The 24,409-nt window shown below is 48.9% G+C and overlaps 1 protein-coding gene across 1 annotated transcript in view; it reads left to right on the top strand.

Moving 5' to 3' along the window:
• The window catches only part of DOC2A (double C2 domain alpha), a 160,498-nt gene that overhangs the window by 120,926 nt on the left and 15,163 nt on the right, over window positions 1-24,409 (top strand). Inside the window, exon 8 of the mRNA XM_053694322.1 lies at window positions 14,300-14,381. Coding sequence (XP_053550297.1) covers window positions 14,300-14,381 — 82 coding nt within the window. The remainder of the gene's footprint in view (window positions 1-14,299; window positions 14,382-24,409) is intronic.

Genomic DNA, 24,409 nt, shown 5'->3' with positions numbered 1-24,409 from the left:
CAGCAGTATACAGGAGCAGTGACACAGCAGTATACAGGAGCAGTGACACAGCAGTATACAGGAGCAGTGGCACAGCAGTATACAGGAGCAGTGACACAGCAGTATACAGAGGCAGTGACACAGCAGTATACAGAGGCAGTGACACAGCAGTATACAGGAGCAGTGGCACAGCAGTATACAGGAGCAGTGGCACAGCAGTATGCAGGAGCAGTGGCACAGCAGTATGCAGGGCAGGGGTACAGCAGTATACAGAGGCAGTGACACAGCAGTATACAGGAGCAGTGACACAGCAGTATACAGGAGCAGTGACAGAGCTGTATACAGGAGCAGTGACACAGCAGTATACAGGAGCAGTGAAAAAGCAGTATACAGGGGCAGTTACACAGCAGTATACAGGAGCAGGGGCACAGCAGTATACAGAGGCAGTGACACAGCAGTATACAGAGGCAGTAACACAGCAGTATACAGGAGCAGTGGCACAGCAGTATACAGGAGCAATGACACAGCAGTATGCAGGAGTAGGGGTACAGCAGTATACAGGAGCAATGACACAGCAGTATGCAGGAGCAGGGGTACAGCAGTATACAGAGGCAGTGACACAGCAGTATACAGGAGCTGTGACACAGCAGTATACAGGAGCAGTGACAGAGCTGTATACAGGAGCAGTGGCACAGCAGTATACAGGAGCAGTGACACAGCAGTATACAGGAGCAGTGACACAGCAGTATACAGGAGCAGTGTCACAGCAATATGCAGGAGCAGTGACACAGCAGTATACAGGAGCAGTGACACAGCAATATGCAGGAGCAGTGGCACAGCAGTATACAGGAGCAGTGACACAGCAGTATACAAGAGCAGGGGCACAGCAGTATACAGGAGCAGTGGCACAGCAGTATACAGGAGCAGAGACACAGCAGTATACAGGAGCAGATACACAGCAGTATACAGGAGCAGTGGCACAGCAGTATACAGAGGCAGTGACACAGCAGTATACAGGAGCAGTGACACAGCAATATACAGGAGCAGTGACACAGCAGTATACAGGGGCAGCGACATAGCAGTATACAGAAGCAGTGACAGACAGTATACAGGAGCAGTGACAGAGCAGTATACAGGAGCAGTGACACAGTAGTATACAGGAGCAGTGACATAGCAGTATACAGAGGCAGTGACACAGCAGTATACAGGAGCAGTGACACAGCAGTATACAGGAGCAGTGACACAGCAGTATACAGGAGCAGGGGCACAGCAGTATACAGGAGCAGTGACACAGCGGTATACAGGAGCAGTGGAACAGCGGTATAAAGGAGCAGTGACACAGCGGTATAAAGGAGCAGTGACACAGCAGTATACAGGAGCAGTGGAACAGCAGTATACAGGAGCAGAGACACAGCAGTATACAGGAGCAGGGGCACAGCAGTATACAGGAGCAGTGACACAGCAGTATACAGGAGCAGTGACACAGCAGTATACAGGAGCAGATACACAGCAGTATACAGGAGCAGTGACACAGCAGTATACATGAGCAGTGGCACAGCAGTATACAGGAGCAGTGACACAGCAGTATACAGAGGCAGGGGCACAGCAGTATACAGGAGCAGAGACACAGCAGTATACAGGAGCAGTGACACAGCAGTATACAGGAGCAGAGACACAGCAGTATACAGGAGCAGTAACAGAGCAGTATACAGGAGCAGTGGCACAGCAGTATACAGGAGCAGATACACAGCAGTATACAGGAGCAGAGACACAGCAGTATACAGGAGCAGTGGCACAGCAGTATACAGGAGCAGTGACACAGCAGTATACAGGAGCAGTGAAACAGCAGTATACAGGAGCAGTGACACAGCAGTATACAGGAGCAGTGACACAGCAGTATACAGGAGCAGTGGCACAGCAGTATACAGGAGCAGTGACACAGCAGTATACAGGAGCAGTGGAACAGCAGTATACAGGAGCAGTGACACAGCAGTATACAGGAGCAGTGACACAGCAGTATACAGGAGCAGTGACACAGCAATATGCAGGAGCAGTGACACAGCAGTATACAGGAGCAGTGACACAGCAATATGCAGGAGCAGTGGCACAGCAGTATACAGGAGCAGTGACACAGCAGTATACAAGAGCAGGGGCACAGCAGTATACAGGAGCAGTGGCACAGCAGTATACAGGAGCAGAGACACAGCAGTATACAGGAGCAGATACACAGCAGTATACAGGAGCAGTGGCACAGCAGTATACAGAGGCAGTGACACAGCAGTATACAGGAGCAGTGACACAGCAATATACAGGAGCAGTGACACAGCAGTATACAGGGGCAGCGACATAGCAGTATACAGAAGCAGTGACAGACAGTATACAGGAGCAGTGACACAGCAGTATACAGGAGCAGTGACAGAGCAGTATACAGGAGCAGTGACACAGTAGTATACAGGAGCAGTGACATAGCAGTATACAGAGGCAGTGACACAGCAGTATACAGGAGCAGTGACACAGCAGTATACAGGAGCAGTGACACAGCAGTATACAGGAGCAGGGGCACAGCAGTATACAGGAGCAGTGACACAGCGGTATACAGGAGCAGTGGAACAGCGGTATAAAGGAGCAGTGACACAGCGGTATAAAGGAGCAGTGACACAGCAGTATACAGGAGCAGTGGAACAGCAGTATACAGGAGCAGAGACACAGCAGTATACAGGAGCAGGGGCACAGCAGTATACAGGAGCAGAGACACAGCAGTATACAGAGGCAGTGACACAGCAGTATACAGGAGCAGTGACACAGCAGTATACAGGAGCAGTGACACAGCAGTATACAGGAGCAGGGGCACAGCAGTATACAGGAGCAGTGACACAGCGGTATACAGGAGCAGGGGCACAGCAGTATACAGGAGCAGTGACACAGCGATATACAGGAGCAGGGGCACAGCAGTATACAGGAGCAGGGGCACAGCAGTATACAGGAGCAGGGGCACAGCAGTATACAGGAGCAGTGACACAGCGGTATACAGGAGCAGGGGCACAGCAGTATACAGGAGCAGTGACACAGCAGTATACAGGAGCAGGGGCACAGCAGTATACAGGAGCAGTGACACAGCGGTATACAGGAGCAGGGGCACAGCAGTATACAGGAGCAGTGACACAGCAGTATACAGGAGCAGGGGCACAGCAGTATACAGGAGCAGTGACACAGCGGTATACAGGAGCAGGGGCACAGCAGTATACAGGAGCAGTGATACAGCAGTATACAGGAGCAGGGGCACAGCAGTATACAGGAGCAGTGACACAGCGGTATACAGGAGCAGGGGCACAGCAGTATACAGGAGCAGTGACACAGCAGTATACAGGAGCAGTGACACAGCAGTATACAGGAGCAGTGACACAGCAGTATACAGGAGCAGTGGCACAGCAGTATACAGGAGCAGTGACACGGCAGTATACAGAGGCAGTGACACGGCAGTATACAGAGGCAGTGACACGGCAGTATACAGAGGCAGTGACACGGCAGTATACAGGAGCAGTGGCACAGCAGTATGCAGGAGCAGTGGCACAGCAGTATGCAGGGCAGGGGTACAGCAGTATACAGAGGCAGTGACACAGCAGTATACTGAGGCAGTGACACAGCAGTATACAGGAGCAGTGACACAGCAGTATACAGGAGCAGTGACAGAGCTGTATACAGGAGCAGTGACACAGCAGTATACAGGAGCAGTGAAAAAGCAGTATACAGGGGCAGTTACACAGCAGTATACAGGAGCAGGGGCACAGCAGTATACAGAGGCAGTGACACAGCAGTATACAGAGGCAGTAACACAGCAGTATACAGGAGCAGTGGCACAGCAGTATACAGGAGCAATGACACAGCAGTATGCAGGAGTAGGGGTACAGCAGTATACAGGAGCAATGACACAGCAGTGTGCAGGAGCAGGGGTACAGCAGTATACAGAGGCAGTGACACAGCAGTATACAGGAGCTGTGACACAGCAGTATACAGGAGCAGTGACAGAGCTGTATACAGGAGCAGTGGCACAGCAGTATACAGGAGCAGTGACACAGCAGTATACAGGAGCAGTGACACAGCAGTATACAGGAGCAGTGTCACAGCAGTATACAGGAGCAGGGGCACAGCAGTATACAGAGGCAGTGACACAGCAGTATACAGGAGCAGTGGTTCAGCAGTATACAGAGGCAGTGACACAGCAGTATACAGGAGCAGTGACACAGCAGTATACAGAGGCAGTGACACACCAGTATACAGGAGCAGTGACACAGCAGTATACAGGAGCAGTGACACAGCGGTATACAGGAGCTGTGACACAGCAGTATACAGGAGCAGTGACAGAGCAGTATACACGAGCAGTGACACACCAGTATACAGGAGCAGTGACACAGCAGTATACAGAGGCAGTGACACACCAGTATACAGGAGCAGTGACACAGCAGTATACAGAGGCAGTGACACAGCAGTATACAGGAGCAGTGACACAGCGGTATACAGGAGCAGTGACACAGCGGTATACAGGAGCAGTGACACAGCGGTATACAGGAGCAGTGACATAGCAGTATGCAGGGGCACAGCAGTATACAGGAGCAGTGACACAGCAGTATGCAGGGGCACAGCAGTATACAGGAGCAGTGACACAGCAGTATACAGGAGCAGGGGCACAGCAGTATACAGGAGCAGTGACACAGCAGTATACAGAGGCAGTGGCAGAGCAGTATACAGGAGCAGTGACACAGCAGTATACAGGAGCAGGGGCACAGCAGTATACAGAGGCAGTGACACAGCAGTATACAGAGGCAGTGACACAGCAGTATACAGGAGCAGTGGCACAGCAGTATACAGGAGCAGTGATACAGTAGTATACATGGGCAGTGACACAGCAGTATACAGGAGCAGTGACACAGCAGTATACAGGAGCAGTGACACAGCAGTATACAGGAGCAGTGGCACAGCAGTATACAGGAGCAGTGACACAGCAGTATACAGGAGCAGTGGCACAGCAGTATACAGGAGCAGTGACACAGCAGTATACAGGAGCAGATACACAGCAGTATACAGGAGCAGTGACACAGCAGTATACAGAGGTAGTGTCATATAAAATTTGCTTCATTCATTTGGTATCCTTTATTGTAGGAGCAGCAATGTAGCAGTAGTGTACTACTGGGAACTAGCTGAACACAGGTGAGCAAATGACAAGAGACATATATGTGCAGTTACCAATCAGCAGCTAGCTCCCAGTAGTGCATTGCTGTTCATGAGCCTACCTAAGTATGCTTTTTAACAAAGGGAATGAAGCAAACATAATAATATATATAAATGGGAAAGGTGTTTAAAATTGTGTTTCGAGTCCCTTTAACAATCAAGAGTTTGGGTTGTAATCAGAAAAACAGGACAGTCACTTATTAATGCCAAAATGATAAGGAAAAAAAGTTCTGCCAATAAACAATAAAAATGGCTGACTGTGATCGCGCCTACAGCTGTTAATGTCGCTAATTATCAACCTATAGGTTTTGTTCCACCACATAGTTATCCAGGGTCAGCAAACAGATACGACATCTCATGTCAATTATTAATGATCACTGCGCTCTTCTTTTGTAACTGTTCTATGTAGTATAAAGATCAGTGGCATATTTAGGTTTTGTGCTGCCCTAGGCACTCAAAGGTTTTAAGCCTTTTTTCCCCTTAATGTTTTTTTTGGGTCAGTGTGTAAAATGTTTTTTGTTTTTTATTTCATAACAATTAAAAAGAAAATGGGCTAGAAAAACACTTGCATACAGGTGGGTTGGATTGCATGTATCTCATACCATTTTCTCCCTGAGAGAAGGGAGAGAAAAGAAGGGGAGGGGAGAAAAGGGAGGGAAAGAAGGAAGGGGGAGAGAAGAGAAAAGTGGGGAGGGAAAGAAGGGAGCAAGGGAGGGAGTTGAGAGAAAGAAGGGAGGGAAAGAAGACTACACTTTGAAACAATCCCTGCCCTTCACATGCCACAACATACAGTAATTACCATCATTCAAGTAATACAACTTTTTAAGTGTCCGTTTACTATTTACTTCATGGGTTCATGAATGCAGAGAAAGCTATTAGTAGCTAACATACATTAGTGCTGAGAGTTTATGATTAGACATCACATGAATGCAGAGACAGCTAGCTATTAGTAGCTAACATACATTAGTGCTGAGAGTTTATGATTAGACATCACATGAATGCAGAGACAGCTAGCTATTAGTAGCTAACATATATTAGCAATGAGAGTTTATGATTAGACATCACATGAATGCAGAGAAAGCTAGCTATTAGTAGCTAACATACATTAGCACTGAGAGTTTATGATTAGACATCACATGAATGCAGAGACAGCTAGATATTAGTAACTAACATACATTAGCACTGAGAGTTTATGATTAGACATCACATGAATGCAGAGAAAGCTAGTTATTAGTAGATAACATACATTAGCACTGAGAGTTTATGATTAGACATCACATGAATGCAGAGAAAGCTATTAGTAGCTAACATACATTAGCACTGAGAGTTTATGATTAGACATCACATGAATGCAGAGAAAGCTAATTATTAGTAGCTAACATACATTAGTGCTGAACGTTTATGATTAGGCATCACATGAATGCAGAGAAAGCTATCTATTAGTAGCTAACATACATTAGTGCTGAGCGTTTATGATTAGACATCACATGAATGCAGAGAAAGCTATCTATTAGTAGCTAACATACATTAGCACTGAGAGTTTATGATTAGACATCACATGAATGCAGAGACAGCTAGCTATTAGTAGCTAACATACATTAGCGCTGAGAGTTTATGATTAGACATCACATGAATGCAGAGAAAGCTAGCTATTAGTAGCTAACATACATTAGCACTGAGAGTTTATGATTAGACATCACATGAATGCAGAGAAAGCTATTAGTAGCTAACATACATTAGCACTGAGAGTTTATGATTAGACATCACATGAATGCAGAGAAAGCTATTAGTAGCTAACATACATTAGCACTGAGAGTTTATGATTAGACATCACATGAATGCAGAAAAAGCTAGCTATTAGTAGCTAACATACATTAGCGCTGAGAGTTTATGATTAGACATCACATGAATGCAAAGAAAGCTAGCTATTAGTAGCTAACATACATTAGCTCTGAGAGTTTATGATTAGACATCACATGAATGCAGAGACAGCTAGCTATTAGTAGCTAACATACATTAGCACTGAGAGTTTATGATTAGACATCACATGAATGCAGAGACAGCTAGCTATTAGTAGCTAACATACATTAGCACTGAGAGTTTATGATTAGACATCACATGAATGCATTGACAGCTAGCTATTAGTAGCTAACATACATTAGCGCTGAGAGTTTATTATTAGACATCACATGAATGCAGAGACAGCTAGCTATTAGTAGCTAACATACATTAGCACTGAGAGTTTATGATTAGACATCACATGAATGCAGAGACAGCTAGCTATTAGTAGCTAACATACATTAGCACTGAGAGTTTATGATTAGACATCACATGTATGCAGAGAAAGATAGCTATTAGTAGCTAACATACATTAGCACTGAGAGTTTATGATTAGACATCACATGAATGCAGAGAAAGCTATCTATTAGTAGCTAACATACATTAGCACTGAGAGTTTATGAATAGACACATACCCCCCAACTGTCCTGATTTTTGCGGGACAGTTCAGATTTTAGGGGTCTGCCCCGCTGTCCCGGGTTGCTAGCCATCTGTCCTGCATTGCCCCATGCATTTAAAAAAAAAAATAATTCTATTGGGCACATACTCAGAAGCAGCTGGCTTTTCTCTCCCAATGTTATATACCTGTTAGATTACTTGTGGAAAAGTTATGGTGTGTGGGTAAAGCAGGAGTAGGAAGGCTGTATACCCTCTGACCTCAGGTAATGGTGACCTCTAACCCCTGGTAGTGATGACGTCTAACCCCTGGTGATAATACTAGCATGCCTTCAGTTTTATACAATGAGCAGTGCAACAGCAGGGTAACGGACAGTGGCAGCCTCAGACTACCAGCTAATGTGCTTCCCAACCCCAGGACCCCATACAATGAGTTACAGAAACCCATATATGATGTAGTGTGTGTCTATCTGTATCTATAAGTGTGTATGTATGTGTATCTGCATGTATAAGTGTAAGATGTGTAGTGTGCGTGTGTGTGTATCTGTATGTATATGTAGTCTGTGTGTCTGCATGTAAAAAATGTAAGCTATGAAGTGTGTGTATCTGCATGTGTAAGTGTATACTATGTAGTGTGTGTATCTGTATGTATAAGTGTATGCTATGTAGTGTGTGTGTATCTGCCTGTATAAGTGTATGCTATGTAGTGTGTGTGGATCTGCATGTGTAAGTGTATACTATGTAGTGTGTGTGTATGTGTAAGTGTATGCTATGTAGTGTGTGTGTATCTGTATGTATAAGTGTATGCTATGTAGTGTGTGTGTATCTGCCTTTATAAGTGTATGCTATGTAGTGTGTGTATCTGTATGTATAAGTGTATGCTATGTAGTGTGTATGTGTCTGCATGTATAAGTGTATGCTATGTAGTGTGTGTGTATCTGCATGTGTAAGTGTATGCTATGTAGTGTGTGTGTATCGACATGTGTAAGTGTATGCTATGTAATATGTGTGTATGTGTAAGTGTATGCTATGTAGTGTGTGTGTATCTGTATGTATAAGTGTATGCTATGTAGTGTGTGTATCTGCCTTTATAAGTGTATGCTATGTAGTGTGTGTGTATGTGTAAGGCCAGAATCTAGAATATTAATGAGGAAAGCAGAGAGCAGTTTTAAAGAATCTATTATTAAATGTCCAATTAAGATAAAAATATTTAGCACTGTCTCTGCAAAGGTTAATTACAGAGCTCACATAGCTATACCAGTGGTTTGAGCTCGTGTTTGATTTGCTGCCTAAGAGTATTAAAAGATATGACTTTATTTAGAATTTAATTTATATTACTTTGGTCTTATGATTTTTTAAGCCCCGCCCCTGCCCACCACATTTCAAATGTTTGCCAGGGGGGGGGGGGGTGTCCCTGTTTTGAATTTTGAAATGTTAGGAGGTATGTAGACATCACAAGCTGATCTAAGCAGTGCACAGACGCATCCAATCTGTTAGTTACTAAGACCAGCAATAAGCACTGCGCTTGCAGACCCACCACAGCTGACAAGGGGAGGCAGCATATCGGCACAAGGTCTTCTCCTCCAGCCTCACCTTGTATGCATATCCCCGGGCAAGTTTCTCACCAAGGGCGCTTCCACTGCAAAAATGCATGCGGCTCTAAATGAAGCAACGGTTTAAAGGAGCACTGCCTGTGAAGAGCGACCTTAATCAGCGCACGTGCCTTGTCTTCTCTGTAAAAGCCTGCACTTTATCGCTCACTGTACTGTGTGCCGGCTTTTAGAGAGAGGATAGGGCAGATGTGCTGCCAATCCCAAATCTGCCTCCCTAGGCACCGGCCTTGTTGGCCTAGGCCATAATACGCCCCTGATAAAGATACAAAACTCATGACACATTGTGCTCATGTAAACTAGTTGCATACACTGGGGTCTGCATATGCAAGAGCTCAGATCTGCGTATCCTCAGGGGAGCTTTGGCCTATTTATAACACATTAGGAGGGGGCAAAGATGAATCTCCCATACGCTAGTGATACAGAGATGGAGACAGAAACTCCAGGACCAAAATATATCTGTGACCCAGGAGGGGACATCTGTTATCGTCTAGAGCAGTAACAGGCAACTTGTTTTATTAGAGAGTCCCTGATTCCCCAAAATGATTACAGTACTTTCAACTTGTATACTACCCCAGCAAAAGTGTTCAGATCTACTCTGCATGTGCTGATGATCTAAAGCTCTCTGGTCATCGCTGCTTCCTAACCTATATGCCAGCTCTGAGCTGGCGATCTGGATTCACCCCAGACAAGTCCGGTCTGGGTGATTAACAATCATGCACCAACAGGAGGTGGCGTTGCACAAGAAGCCACTTGTGCAATGTTAAATGCAGGAAACATATTGCTGTCCGCTGGCCACAATGCTGAGCGGACAGGCTCTTGGGAGCAAGCCTTGCCCAATCCAGCCCTTAGTATTTATTTGTGGAAACAGTTTATGCACAAAGGTTTATCATCACTAAATATATGACTGTGACTAGGATTTGGGATAATGTTTGGGCTATGATTAGCACTAGTGTTAGGTTATTATTAGGGTTATGATTTTGGCAAAATTAGAGCTTGCGGTAGAATTAGTGCTAGGATCAGGAATAAGGGTTGGGCTAGAGTTACACTTAGGGATACAGTAAAAGTTAAGGCTTCTGTTATGGTTGGATCTTATATTAATGTATTGGGATTACAGCTAGAGTTAAGGTTGGGTTAAGCCTATGGTTATTGTTAGGATAAGAGCTAGGGCTAAAATTCAGTTTAAAATTAGTTCTGAATCCAGAGTTAGGATTATGATATTAGAGTTAAGATTAGATCTAGGGTTAGTGCTAGGATTAAGACTAGGATAGGGGTAGTTTTAGGAATAGGATTTAGCATTGAAGATAGGGTTAAGGTCAGGTTAGGATTAAGTCTAGGACTAGTGTTAGGGTTAAGATTAGGTTTAGCATTGAGGCTAGGGTTAAGGTCGGGTTAGGGTTAAGATTAGGTTTAGCATTAAGACTAGGGTTAAGGTTGGTTAAGGATTAAGTCTAAGGCTAGTGTTAGGGTTAAGATTAGGTTTAGCATTAAGACTAGGGTTAAGGTTGGTTAAGGATTAAGTCTAAGGCTAGTGTTAGGGTTAAGATTAGGTTTAGCATTAAGACTAGGGTTAAGGTTGGGTAAGGATTAAGTCTAAGGCTAGTGTTAGGGTTAAGATTAGGTTTAGCATTAAGACAAGGGTTAAAATCAGGTTAGGATTAAGGCTAGTGCTAGTGTTAGGGTTTCAATTAGGTTTAGCATGAAGACTAGGGTTAAAGTTGGGTTAGGATTAAGTCTAAGGCAAGGGTTAAGATTGGGTTAGGATTAAGTCTAAGGCTAGTGTCAATGTTAAAATTAGTCTTAGCATTGAGGCTAGAGTTAACATCAGGTTAGGATTAAGTCTAGGGCTAGTGTTAGGGTTAAGATAGGGTTTATCATTAAGACTAGGGTCAAGGTCGGGTTAGGATTAAGTCTAAGGCTAGTGTTAAGGTTAAGATTAGGTTTAGCATTAAGACAAGGGTTAAAATCAGGTTAGGATTAAGGCTAGTGCTAGTGTTAGGGTTTCAATTAGGTTTAGCATGAAGACTAGGGTTAAAGTTGGGTTAGGATTAAGTCTAAGGCAAGGGTTAAGATTGGGTTAGGATTAAGTCTAAGGCTAGTGTCAATGTTAAAATTAGTCTTAGCATTGAGGCTAGAGTTAACATCAGGTTAGGATTAAGTCTAGGGCTAGTGTTAGGGTTAAGATAGGGTTTATCATTAAGACTAGGGTCAAGGTCGGGTTAGGATTAAGTCTAAGGCTAGTGTTAAGGTTAAGATTAGGTTTAGCATTAAGGCTAGGGTTTTAGCAAATGCAACAATTTATCCAGCAGCAAAACCACAGGACAGAGCTTCAAGGAGTAACTACCAAACTCCCCAACATAAGTGAAAACAAAAAGGTAGAAGCTCTCCAGAATGCCAAAGATTCAATACTTTATTAGAATCATGTGGTGATTAAGGGGCATAGCACCCCGAAACGTCGTGGCTGTTTGACTCTGCACATGATTCTAATAAAGTATTGAATCTTTGGCATTCTGGAGAGCTTCTACCTTTTTGTATTGCAATATTTAAACAGCTACTAAGAAGCACTAAGATAAGAGGCGACCCACAGGGGCTTTGAAACAGGCAAACTTAGAGGTTATAAAGTATGTTAATTTAACAATGGTGGTTATGCAAAGCTGGGGAATAAGTAGTAAAGATGTTAGCTATCTTTTCAAACAATACAAAAAATTGATTAGACTTACTTTAAGGTTTGAGTTGGTGCAAAGGGTTAGGACTAGAGTAATGGATTGGAATTAGGGCTAGGGTTAAAATATGTGCTAAGGGTAGAATTATTCTTAGGGCTAAGGTTAGGGTCATGGCTAGGGTTAATGGAATAGGGTTAGGGTTAAGGAATGGGTTAGGGTTAATGGACTAGGGTTAGGGTTAAGGATTGGGTTAGGGTTAATGCACTAGGGTTAGGGTTAAGGATTGGGTTAGGGTTAATGGACTAGGGTTAAGGATTGGGTTAGGGTTAATGGACTAGGGTTAGGGTTAAGGAATGGGTTAGGGTAAATGGACTAGGGTTAGGGTTAAGGAATGGGTTAGGGTTAAGGGTTGTGTTAGGGTTAAGATATGGGTTAGGGTTAAGGATTGCATTAGGGTTAAGGATTGGGTTAGGGTTAATATATGGGTTAGGGTTAAGATATGGGTTAGGGTTAAGGATTTCATTAGGGTTAAGGATTTCATTAGGGTTAAGGATTGGGTTAGGGTTAAGGATTGGGTTAGGATTAAGGAATGGGTTAGGGTTAAGGATTGCGTTAGGGTTAAGATATGGGTTAGGGTTAAGGCTTGCATTAGGGTTAAGGATTTGGTTAGGGTTAAGATATGGGTTAGGGTTAAGAATTGGGTTTGGGTTAAGGATTGGGTTTGGGTTAAGGATTGGGTTAGGGTTAAGGATTGGTTTAGGATTAAGGAATGGGTTAGGGTTAAGGATTGCGTTAGGGTTAAGATATGGGTTAGGGTTAAGGCTTGCATTAGGGTTAAGGATTGCATTAGGGTTAAGGATTGCATTAGGGATAAGGATTGGGTTAGGGTTAAGGATTGGGTTAAGGTTAAGGATTGCATTAGGGTTAAGGATTGGGTTAGGGTTAAGATATGGGTTAGGGTTAAGGATTGGGTTAGGGTTAAGGATTGCATTAGGGTTAAGGATTGGGTTAGGGTTAAGATATGGGTTAGGGTTAAGGATTGCATTAGGGTTAAGGATTGGGTTAGGGTTAAGATATGGGTTAGGGTTAAGGATTGCATTAGGGTTAAGGATTGGGTTAGGGTTAAGGATTGGTTTAGGATTAAGGAATGGGTTAGGGTTAAGGATTGCGTTAGGGTTAAGATATGGGTTAGGGTTAAGGCTTGCATTAGGGTTAAGGATTGCATTAGGGTTAAGGATTGGGTTAGGGTTAAGGATTGGGTTAGGGTTAAGGATTGGGTTAGGGTTAAGGATTGCATTAGGGTTAAGGATTGGGTTAGGGTTAAGGATTGCATTAGGGTTAAGGATTGGGTTAGGGTTAAGGATTGCATTAGGGTTAAGGATTGGGTTAAGGTTAAGGATTGCATTAGGGTTAAGGATTGGGTTAGGGTTAAGGATTGCGTTAGGGTTAAGATATGGGTTAGGGTTAAGGATTGGGTTAGGGTTAAGATATGGGTTAGGGTTAAGGATTGCATTAGGGTTAAGGATTGGGTTAGGGTTAAGGATTGCATTAGGGTTAAGGAATGGGTTAGGGTTAAGGATTGTGTTAGGGTTAAGATATGGGTTAGGGTTAAGGCTTGCATTAGGGTTAAGGATTGCATTAGGGTTAAGGATTGCATTAGGGTTAAGGATTGGGTTAGGGTTAAGGATTGGGTTAAGGTTAAGGATTGCATTAGGGTTAAGGATTGGGTTAGGGTTAAGGATTGGGTTAAGGTTAAGGATTGAATTAGGGTTAAGGATTGCGTTAGGGTTAAGATATGGGTTAGGGTTAAGGATTGGGTTAGGGTTAAGGATTGCATTAGGGTTAAGGATTGCATTAGGGTTAAGGATTGGGTTAGGGTTAAGGATTGGGTTAAGGTTAAGGATTGCATTAGGGTTAAGGATTGGGTTAGGGTTAAGGATTGGGTTAAGGTTAAGGATTGAATTAGGGTTAAGGATTGCGTTAGGGTTAAGATATGGGTTAGGGTTAAGGATTGGGTTAGGGTTAAGGATTGCATTAGGGTTAAGGATTGGGTTAGGGTTAAGGATTGGGTTAGGGTTTTATTGGGGACTAGGATCACCACCTAGACACCTGGTAATGTCTTCTGTAACATCTGTGCATGTACAATGTGACCATGATGACATAACGTCTGTGAGGCTTTCCTGGCAGTGACACTACAGTTGGGACGACATAAACAATGAGATATTTTTTTGAGGGTATTTACATTTCCTGCTAGTTTTACATTTATACAGTTTTGGAGAAGGTATGTTGTTTAATTGCTGCTGTTCCCTATTTGTTGTATAACTTGGATAACCCGTCCCTTTTCCTTCTTTAATCGCTAATTTACAGATACCTGAAGCCGGATGTTGAAAAAAAGTCCAAACACAAAACAGCTGTAAAAAAGAAAACTTTGAATCCAGATTTTAATGAGGTGAGGAGATGTGATGATCTGCAGAATTGGCATTAACCCCTCCCCTCCCTGAGAATAATGTAACTGAGTAGTAACCCCTTCCCTCCCTGATCAGTGTGTGACTGAGCAGTAACCCCTTAACTCTGATTGGTTCTGTGACTGAGCAGTAACCCCTTCCCTCCCTGAGCAGTGTGTGACTGAGCAGTAACCCCTTCCCTCCCTGAGCAGAGTGTGACTGAGCAGTAACCTCTTCCCTCCCTGAGCAGTGTGTGACTGAGCAGTAACCCCTTCCCTCCCTGAGCAGAGTGTGACTGAGCAGTAACTCCTTCCCTCCCTGAGCAGTGTGTGACTGAGCAGTAACCCCTTCCCTCCCTGAGCAGAGTGTGACTGAGCAGTAACCCCTTCCCTCCCTGAGCAGAGTGTAACTGATCAGTAACCCCTTCCCTCCCTGAGCAGTGTGTGACTGAGCAGTAACCCCTTCCCTCCCTGAGCAGTGTGTGACTCAGCAGTAACCCCTTCCCTCCCTGAGCAGTGTGTGACTCAGCAGTAACCCCTTCCCTCCCTGAGCAGTGTGTGACTGAGAAGTAACCCCTTCCCTCCCTGAGCAGTGTGTGACTGAGCAGTAACCCCTTCCCTCCCTGAGCAGTGTGTGACTGAGTAGTAACCCCTTCCCTCCCTGAGCAGTGTGTGACTGAGAAGTAACCCCTTCCCTCCCTGAGCAGTGTGTGACTGAGCAGTAACCCCTTCCCTCCCTGAGCAGTGTGTGACTGAGCAGTAACCCCTTCCCTCCCTGAGCAGAGTGTGACTCAGCAGTAACCCCTTCCCTCCCTGAGCAGTGTGTGACTGAGCAGTAACCCCTTCCCGCCCTGAGCAGAGTGTGACTGAGCAGTAACCCCTTCCCTCCCTGAGCAGTGTGTGACTGAGCAGTAACCCCTTCCCTCCCTGAGCAGAGTGTGACTGAGCAGTAACCCCTTCCCTCCCTGAGCAGTGTGTGACTGAGCCATAACCCCTTCCCTCCCTGAGCAGTGTGTGACAGAGCAGTAACCCCTTCCCTCCCTGAGCAGTGTGTGACAGAGCAGTAACCCCTTCCCTCCCTGAGTAGTGTGTGACTGATCAGTAACTCCTTCCCTTCCTGAGCAGAGTGTGACTGAGCAGTAACCCCTTCCCTCCCTGAGCAGTGTGTGACTGAGCAGTAACCCCATCCCTCCCTGAGCAGTGTGTGGCTGAGCAGTAACCCCTTCCCTCCCTGAGCAGTGTGTGACTGAGCAGTAACCCCTCCCCTTCCTGAGCAGAGTGTGACTGAGCAGTAACCCCTTCCCTCCCTGAGCAGTGTGTGACTGAGCAGTAACCCCTTCCCTCCCTGAGCAGTGTGTGACTGAGCAGTAACCCCTTCCCTCCCTGAGCAGAGTGTGACTGAGCAGTAACCCCATCCCTCCCTGAGCAGTGTGTGGCTGAGCAGTAACCCCTTCCCTCCCTGAGCAGTGTGTGACTGAGCAGTAACCCCTCCCCTTCCTGAGCAGAGTGTGACTGAGCAGTAACCCCTTCCCTCCCTGAGCAGTGTGTGACTGAGCAGTAACCCCTTCACTCCCTGAGCAAAGTGTGACTGAGCAGTAACCCCTTCCTTCCCTGAGCAGAGTGTGACTGAGCAGTAACCCCTTCCTTCCCTGAGCAGTGTGTGACTGAGCAGTAACCCCTTCCCTCCCTGAGCAGAGTGTGACTGAGCAGTAACCCCTTCCCTCCCTGAGCAGTGTGTGACTGAGCAGTAACCCCTTCCCTCCCTGAGCAGTGTGTGACTGAGCAGTAACCCCTTCACTCCCTGAGCAGAGTGTGACTGAGCAGTAACCCCTTCCTTCCCTGAGCAGAGTGTGACTGAGCAGTAACCCCTTCTCTCCCTGAGCAGAGTGTGACTGAGCAGTAACCCCTTCCTTCCCTGAGCAGTGTGTGACTGAGCAGTAACCCCTTCCCGCCCTGAGCAGAGTGTGACTGAGCAGTAACCCCTTCCCTCCCTGAGCAGTGTGTGACTGAGCAGTAACCCTTTCCCTCCCTGAGCAGTGTGTCACTGAGCAGTAACCCCTTCCCTCCCTGAGCAGTGTGTGACTGAGCCATAACCCCTTCCCTCCCTGAGCAGAGTGTGACTGAGCAGTAACCCCTTCCCTCCCTGAGCAGTGTGTGACTCAGCCTTAACCCCTTCCCTCCCTGAGCAGTGTGTGACTGAGCAGTAACCCCTTCACTCCCTGTGTGGTTCTGTGACTAAGCAGTAACCCCTTCCCTCCTTGATCAGTGTGTGGCTGAGCAATAACCCTTTCCTTCCCTGAGCAGTGTGTGACTGAGTAGTAACCCCTTCCCTCCCTGATCAGTGTGTGGCTGAGCAATAACCCTTTCCTTCCCTGAGCCGTGTGTGACTCAGCAGTAACCCCTTCCCTCCCTGAGCAGTGTGTGACTGAGCAGTAACCCCTTCCCTCCCTGAGCAGTGTGTGACTGAGCAGTAACCCCTTCCCTCCCTGAGCAGTGTGTGACTGAGCAATAACCCCTTCCCTCCCTGAGCAGTGTGTGACTGAGCAGTAACCCCTTCCCTCCCTGAGCAGAGTGTGACTGAGCAGTAACCCCTTCCCTCCCTGAGCAGTGTGTGACTGAGCAGTAACCCTTCCCTCCCTGAGCAGTGTGCGACTGAGCAGTAACCCCTTCCCTCCCTGAGCAGTGTGTGACTGAGCAGTAACCCCTTCTCTCCCTGATCAGTGTGTGGCTGAGCAATAACCCTTTCCTTCCCTGAGCACTGTGTGACTGAGCAGTAACCCCTTCCCTCCCTGAGCAGAGTGTGACTGAGCAGTAACCCCTTCCCTCCCTGAGCAGTGTGTGACAGAGCAGAAACCCCTTCTCTCCCTGATTAGTGTGTGGCTGAGCAATAACCCTTTCCTTCCCTGAGCAGTGTGTGACTCAGCAGTAACCCCTTCCCTCCCTGAGCAGAGTGTGACTGAGCAGTAACTCCTTCCCTCCCTGAGCAGTGTGTGACTGAGCAGTAACCCTTCCCTTTCTGAGCAGTGTGTGACTGAACAGTAACCCCTTCGATCCCTGTGCAGTGTGTAACTGAACAGTAACCCCTTCCCTCCCTGAGCAGTGTGTGACTGAGCAGTAACCCCCTTCCATCTCTGAGCAGTGTGTGACTGAACAGTAACCCCTTCCCTCCCTGAGCAGAGTGTAACTGAGCAGTAACCCCTTCCCTCCCTGAGCAGAGTGTGACTGAGCAGTAACCCCTTCCCTCCCTGAGCAGAGTGTGACTGAGCAGTAACCCCTTTCCTCCCTGAGCAGTGTGTGACTGAGCAGTAACCCCTTCCCTCCCTGAGCAGAGTGTGACTGAGCAGTAACCCCTTCCCTCCCTGAGCAGTGTGTGGCTGAGCATTAACCCCTTCCTTCACTGAGCAGTGTGTGACTGAGCCTTAACCCCTTCCCTCCCAGAGGATTGTGTGACTAAGCAGTAACCCCTTCCCTCCCTGAGCAGTGTGTGACTGAGCAGTAACCCCATCCCTTCCAGAGGATTGTGTGACTCAGCAGTAACCCCTTCCCTCCCTGCGCAGAGTGTGACTGAGCAGTAACCCCTTCCCTCCCTGAGCAGAGTGTGACTGAGCAGTAACCCCTTCCCTCCCTGAGCAGAGTGTGAATGAGCAGTAACCCCTTCCCTCCCTGAGCAGTGTGTGACTGAGCAGTAACCCCTTCCCTCCCTGAGCAGTGTGTGACTGAGCAGTAACCCCTTCCCTCCCTGAGCAGAGTGTGACTGAGCAGTAACCCCTTCCCTCCCTGAGCAGAGTGTGACTGAGCAGTAACCCCTTCCCTCCCTGAGCAGAGTGTGACTGAGCAGTAACCCCTTCCCTCCCTGAGCAGTGTGTGGCTGAGCAGTAACCCCTTCCCTCCCTGAGCAGTGTGTGACTGAGCAGTAACCCCTTCCCTCCCTGAGCAGTGTGTGACTGAGCATTAACCCCTTCCCTCCCTGATCAATGTGTGACTGAGCAGTAACCCCTTCCCTCCCTGATCAATGTGTGACTGAGCAGCAACCCCTTCCCTCCCTGAGCAGTGTGTGACTGAGCAGTAACCCCTTCCCTCCCTGAGCAGTGTGTGACTGAGCAGTAACCCCTTCCCTCCCTGATCAATGTGTGATTGAGCAGTAAACCCTTCCCTCCCTGAGCAGTGTGTGACTGAGCATTAACCCCTTCCCTCCCTGATCAATGTGTGACTGAGCAGTAACCCCTTCCCTCCCTGAGCAGTGTGTCACTGAGCAGTAACCCCTTCCCTCCCTGAGCAGTGTGTGACTGAGCCATAACCCCTTCCCTCCCTGAGCAGAGTGTGACTGAGCAGTAACCCCTTCCCTCCCTGAGCAGTGTGTGACTCAGCCTTAACCCCTTCCCTCCCTGAGCAGTGTGTGACTGAGCAGTAACCCCTTCACTCCCTGTGTGGTTCTGTGACTAAGCAGTAACCCCTTCCCTCCTTGATCAGTGTGTGGCTGAGCAATAACCCTTTCCTTCCCTGAGCAGTGTGTGACTGAGTAGTAACCCCTTCCCTCCCTGATCAGTGTGTGGCTGAGCAATAACCCTTTCCTTCCCTGAGCCGTGTGTGACTCAGCAGTAACCCCTTCCCTCCCTGAGCAGTGTGTGACTGAGCAGTAACCCCTTCCCTCCCTGAGCAGTGTGTGACTGAGCAGTAACCCCTTCCCTCCCTGAGCAGTGTGTGACTGAGCAATAACCCCTTCCCTCCCTGAGCAGTGTGTGACTGAGCAGTAACCCCTTCCCTCCCTGAGCAGAGTGTGACTGAGCAGTAACCCCTTCCCTCCCTGAGCAGTGTGTGACTGAGCAGTAACCCTTCCCTCCCTGAGCAGTGTGTGACTGAGCAGTAACCCCTTCCCTCCCTGAGCAGTGTGTGACTGAGCAGTAACCCCTTCTCTCCCTGATCAGTGTGTGGCTGAGCAATAACCCTTTCCTTCCCTGAGCACTGTGTGACTCAGCAGTAACCCCTTCCCTCCCTGAGCAGAGTGTGACTGAGCAGTAACCCCTTCCCTCCCTGAGCAGTGTGTGACTGAGCAGAAACCCCTTCTCTCCCTGATTAGTGTGTGGCTGAGCAATAACCCTTTCCTTCCCTGAGCAGTGTGTGACTCAGCAGTAACCCCTTCCCTCCCTGAGCAGAGTGTGACTGAGCAGTAACTCCTTCCCTCCCTGAGCAGTGTGTGACTGAGCAGTAACCCTTCCCTTTCTGAGCAGTGTGTGACTGAACAGTAACCCCTTTGATCCCTGTGCAGTGTGTAACTGAACAGTAACCCCTTCCCTCCCTGAGCAGTGTGTGACTCAGCAGTAACCCCCTTCCCTCTCTGAGCAGTGTGTGACTGAACAGTAACCCCTTCCCTCCCTGAGCAGAGTGTAACTGAGCAGTAACCCCTTCCCTCCCTGAGCAGAGTGTGACTGAGCAGTAACCCCTTCCCTCCCTGAGCAGAGTGTGACTGAGCAGTAACCCCTTTCCTCCCTGAGCAGTGTGTGACTGAGCAGTAACCCCTTCCCTCCCTGAGCAGAGTGTGACTGAGCAGTAACCCCTTCCCTCCCTGAGCAGTGTGTGGCTGAACATTAACCCCTTCCTTCACTGAGCAGTGTGTGACTGAGCCTTAACCCCTTCCCTCACAGAGGATTGTGTGACTAAGCAGTAACCCCTTCCCTCCCTGAGCAGTGTGTGACTGAGCAGTAACCCCATCCCTTCCAGAGGATTGTGTGACTCAGCAGTAACCCCTTCCCTCCCTGCGCAGAGTGTGACTGAGCAGTAACCCCTTCCCTCCCTGAGCAGAGTGTGACTGAGCAGTAACCCCTTCCCTCCCTGAGCAGAGTGTGAATGAGCAGTAACCCCTTCCCTCCCTGAGCAGTGTGTGACTGAGCAGTAACCCCTTCCCTCCCTGAGCAGTGTGTGACTGAGCAGTAACCCCTTCCCTCCCTGAGCAGAGTGTGACTGAGCAGTAACCCCTTCCCTCCCTGAGCAGAGTGTAACTGAGCAGTAACCCCTTCCCTCCCTGAGCAGAGTGTGACTGAGCAGTAACCCCTTCCCTCCCTGAGCAGTGTGTGGCTGAGCAGTAACCCCTTCCCTCCCTGAGCAGTGTGTGACTGAGCAGTAACCCCTTCCCTCCCTGAGCAGTGTGTGACTGAGCATTAACCCCTTCCCTCCCTGATCAATGTGTGACTGAGCAGTAACCCCTTCCCTCCCTGATCAATGTGTGACTGAGCAGCAACCCCTTCCCTCCCTGAGCAGTGTGTGACTGAGCAGTAACCCCTTCCCTCCCTGAGCAGTGTGTGACTGAGCAGTAACCCCTTCCCTCCCTGATCAATGTGTGATTGAGCAGTAAACCCTTCCCTCCCTGAGCAGTGTGTGACTGAGCATTAACCCCTTCCCTCCCTGATCAATGTGTGACTGAGCAGTAACCCCTTCCCTCCCTGATCAATGTGTGACTGAGCAGTAACCCCTTCCCTCCCTGAGCAGTGTGTGACTGAGCAGTAACCCCTTCCCTCCCTGAGCAGTGTGTGACTGAGCAGTAACCCCTTCCTCCCTGAGCAGTGTGTGACTGAGCATTAACCCCTTCCCTCTCTGATCAATGTGTGACTGAGCAGTAACCCCTTCCCTCCCTGCACAGAGTGTGACTGAGCAGTAACCCTTTCCCTCCCTTAGCAGAGTGTGACTGAGCAGTAACCCCTTCCCTCCCTGAGCAGTGTGTGACTGAGCAGTAACCCCTTTCCTCCCTGAGCAGTGTGTGACTGAGCAGTAACCCCTTCCCTCCCTAAGCAGTGTGTGACTAAACAGTAACCCCTTCCCTCCCTGAGCAGTGTGTGACTGAGCAGTAACCCCTTCCCTCCCTGAGCAGTGTGTGACTGAGCCGTAACCCCTTCCCTTCCTGAGCTGAGTGTGACTGAGCAGTAACCCCTTCCCTCCCTGAGCAGAGTGTGACTGAGCAGTAACCCCTTCCCTCCCTGAGCAGTGTGTGACTGAGCAGTAACTCCTTCCCTCCCTGAGCAGTGTGTGACTGAGCAGTAACCCCTTCCCTCCCTGAGCAGTGTGTGACTGAGCAGTAACCCCTTCCCTCACTGAGCAGTATGTGACTGAGCAGTAACCCCTTCCTTCCCTGAGCAGTGTGTGACTGAGCAGTAACCCCTTCCCTCCCTGAGCAGAGTGTAACTGAGCAGTAACCCCTTCCCTCCCTGAGCAGTGTGTGACTGAGCAGTAACCCCTTCCCTCCCTGAGCAGAGTGTGACTGAGCAGTAACCCTTTCCCTCCCTGAGCAGAGTGTGACTGAGTAGTAACCCCTTCACTCCCTGAGCAGTGTGTGACTGAGCAGTTACCCCTTCCCTCCCTGAGCAGTGTGTGACTGAGCAGTAACCCCTTCCGTCCCTGAGCAGAGTGTGACTCAGCAGTAACCCCTTCCCTCCCTGAGCAGTGTGTGACTGAGCAGTAACCCCTTCCCTCCCTGAGCAGTGTGTGACTGAGCAGTAACCCCTTCCCTCCCTGAGTAGTGTGTGACTGAGCAGTAACCCCTTCCCTCCCTGAGCAGTGTGTGACTGAGCAGTAACCCTTTCCCTCCCTGAGCAGTGTGTGACTGAGCAGTAACCCCTTCCCTCCCTGAGCAGTGTGTGACTGAGCAGTAACCTCTTCCCTCCCTGAGCAGTGTGTGGCTGAGCCTTAACCCCTTCCCTCCCTGAGCAGAGTGTGACTGAGCAGTAACCCCTTCCCTCCCTGAGCAGTGTGTGGCTGAGCCTTAACCCCTTCCCTCCCGGAGCAGTGTGTGGCTGAGCCTTAACCCCTTCCCTCCCGGAGCAGTGTGTGACTGAGCAGTAACCCCTTCCCTCCCTGAGCAGAGTGTGACTGAGCATTAACCCCTTCCGTCCCTGAGCAGTGTGTGACTGAGCAGTAACCCCTTCCCTCCCTGAGCAGTGTGTGACTAAGCAGTAACCCCTTCCCTCCCTGCGCAGTGTGTGACTAAGCAGTAACCCCTTCCCTCCCTGAGCAGTGTGTGACTAAGCAGTAACCCCTTCCCTCCCTGCGCAGTGTGTGACTGAGCAGTAACCCCTTCCCTCCCTGCGCAGTGTGTGACTAAGCAGTAACCCCTTCCCTCCCTGAGCAGTGTGTGACTAAGCAGTAACCCCTTCCCTCCCTGCGCAGTGTGTGACTCAGCAGTAACCCCTTCCCTCCCTGAGCAGAGTGTGACTGAGCAGTAACCCCTTCCCTCCCTGAGCAGTGTGCGACTGAGCAGTAACCCCTTCCCTCCCTGAGCAGTGTGTGACTGAGCAGTAACCCCTTCCCTCCCTGAGCAGTGTGTGACTGAGCAGTAACCCCTTCCCTCCCTGAGCAGTGTGTGACTGAGCAGTAACCCCTTCCCTCCCTGAGCAGTGTGTGACTCAGCAGTAACCCCTTCCCTCCCTGAGCAGTGTGTGACTCAGCAGTAACCCCTTCCCTCCCTGAGCAGAGTGTGACTGAGCAGTAACCCCTTCCCTCCCTGAGCAGTGTATGACTAAGCAGTAACCCCTTCCCTCCCTGAGCAGAGTGTGACTGAGCAGTAACCCCTTCCCTCCCTGAGCAGTGTGTGACTGAGCAGTAACCCCTTCCCTCCCTGAGCAGTGTGTGACTGAGCAGTAACCCCTTCTCTCCCTGAGCAGTGTGTGACTGAGCAGTAACCCCTTCTCTCCCTGAGCAGTGTGTGACTGAGCAGTAACCCCTTCCCTCCCTGAGCAGTGTGTGGCTGAGCCTTAACCCCTTCCCTCCCTGAGCAGAGTGTGACTGAGCAGTAACCCCTTCTCTCCCTGAGCAGTGTGTGGCTGAGCCTTAACCCCTTCCCTCCCTGAGCAGTGTGTGACTGAGCAGTAACCCCTTCCCTCCCTGAGCAGAGTGTGACTGAGCAGTAACCCCTTCCCTCCCTGAGCAGAGTGTGACTGAGCAGTAACCCCTTCCGTCCCTGAGCAGTGTGTGACTGAGCAGTAACCCCTTCCCTCCCTGAGCAGTGTGTGGCTGAGCCTTAACCCCTTCCCTCCCGGAGCAGTGTGTGACTGAGCAGTAACCCCTTCCCTCCCTGAGCAGTGTGTGACTGAGCAGTAACCCCTTCCCTCCCTGAGCAGTGTGTGACTGAGCAGTAACCCCTTCCCTCCCTAAGCAGTGTGTGACTGAGCAGTAACCCCTTCCCTCCCTGAGCAGTGTGTGACTGAGCAGTAACCCCTTCCCTCCCTGAGCAGAGTGTGAATGAGCAGTAACCCCTTCCCTCCCTGAGCAGTGTGTGGCTGAGCCTTAACCCCTTCCCTCCCGGAGCAGTGTGTGGCTGAGCCTTAACCCCTTCCCTCCCTGAGCAGAGTGTGACTGAGCAATAACCCCTTCCCTCCCTGAGCAGAGTGTGACTGAGCAGTAACCCCTTCCGTCCCTGAGCAGTGTGTGACTGAGCAGTAACCCCTTCCCTCCCTGAGCAGTGTGTGACTGAGCAGTAACCCCTTCCCTCCTTAAGCAGTGTGTGACTGAGCAGTAACCCCTTCCCTCCCTGAGCAGTGTGTGACTGAGCAGTAACCCCTTCCCTCCCTGAGCAGAGTGTGAATGAGCAGTAACCCCTTTCCTCCCTGAGCAGTGTGTGACTGAGCAGTAACCCCTTCCCTCCCTGAGCAGAGTGTGACTGAGCAGTAACCCCTTCTCTCCCTGATCAGAGTGTGACTGAGCAGTAACCCCTTCTCTCCCTGAGCAGAGTGTGACTGAGCAGTAACCCCTTCTCTCCCTGAGCAGTGTGTGACTGAGCAGTAACCCCTTCCCTCCCTGAGCAGAGTGTGAATGAGCAGTAACCCCTTTCCTCCCTGTGCAGAGTGTGACTGAGCAGTAACCCCTTCCCTCCCTGAGCAGTGTGTGACTGAGCAGTAACCCCTTCCCTCCCTGAGCAGTGTGTGACTGAGCAGTAACCTCTTCCCTCCCTGAGCAGAGTGTGACTGAGCAGTAACCCCTTTCCTCCCTGAGCAGTGTGTGACTGAGCAGTAACCCCTTCCCTCCCTGAGCAGTGTGTGACTGAGCAGTAA

The sequence above is a fragment of the Bombina bombina genome, chromosome 11 (genome assembly GCF_027579735.1).
Source record: "Bombina bombina isolate aBomBom1 chromosome 11, aBomBom1.pri, whole genome shotgun sequence".
NCBI classification, from domain to species: Eukaryota; Metazoa; Chordata; class Amphibia; order Anura; family Bombinatoridae; genus Bombina; species Bombina bombina.
Note: the sequence above shows the minus strand (reverse complement) of the source record. Positions and strands in the feature narration are given on the sequence as shown.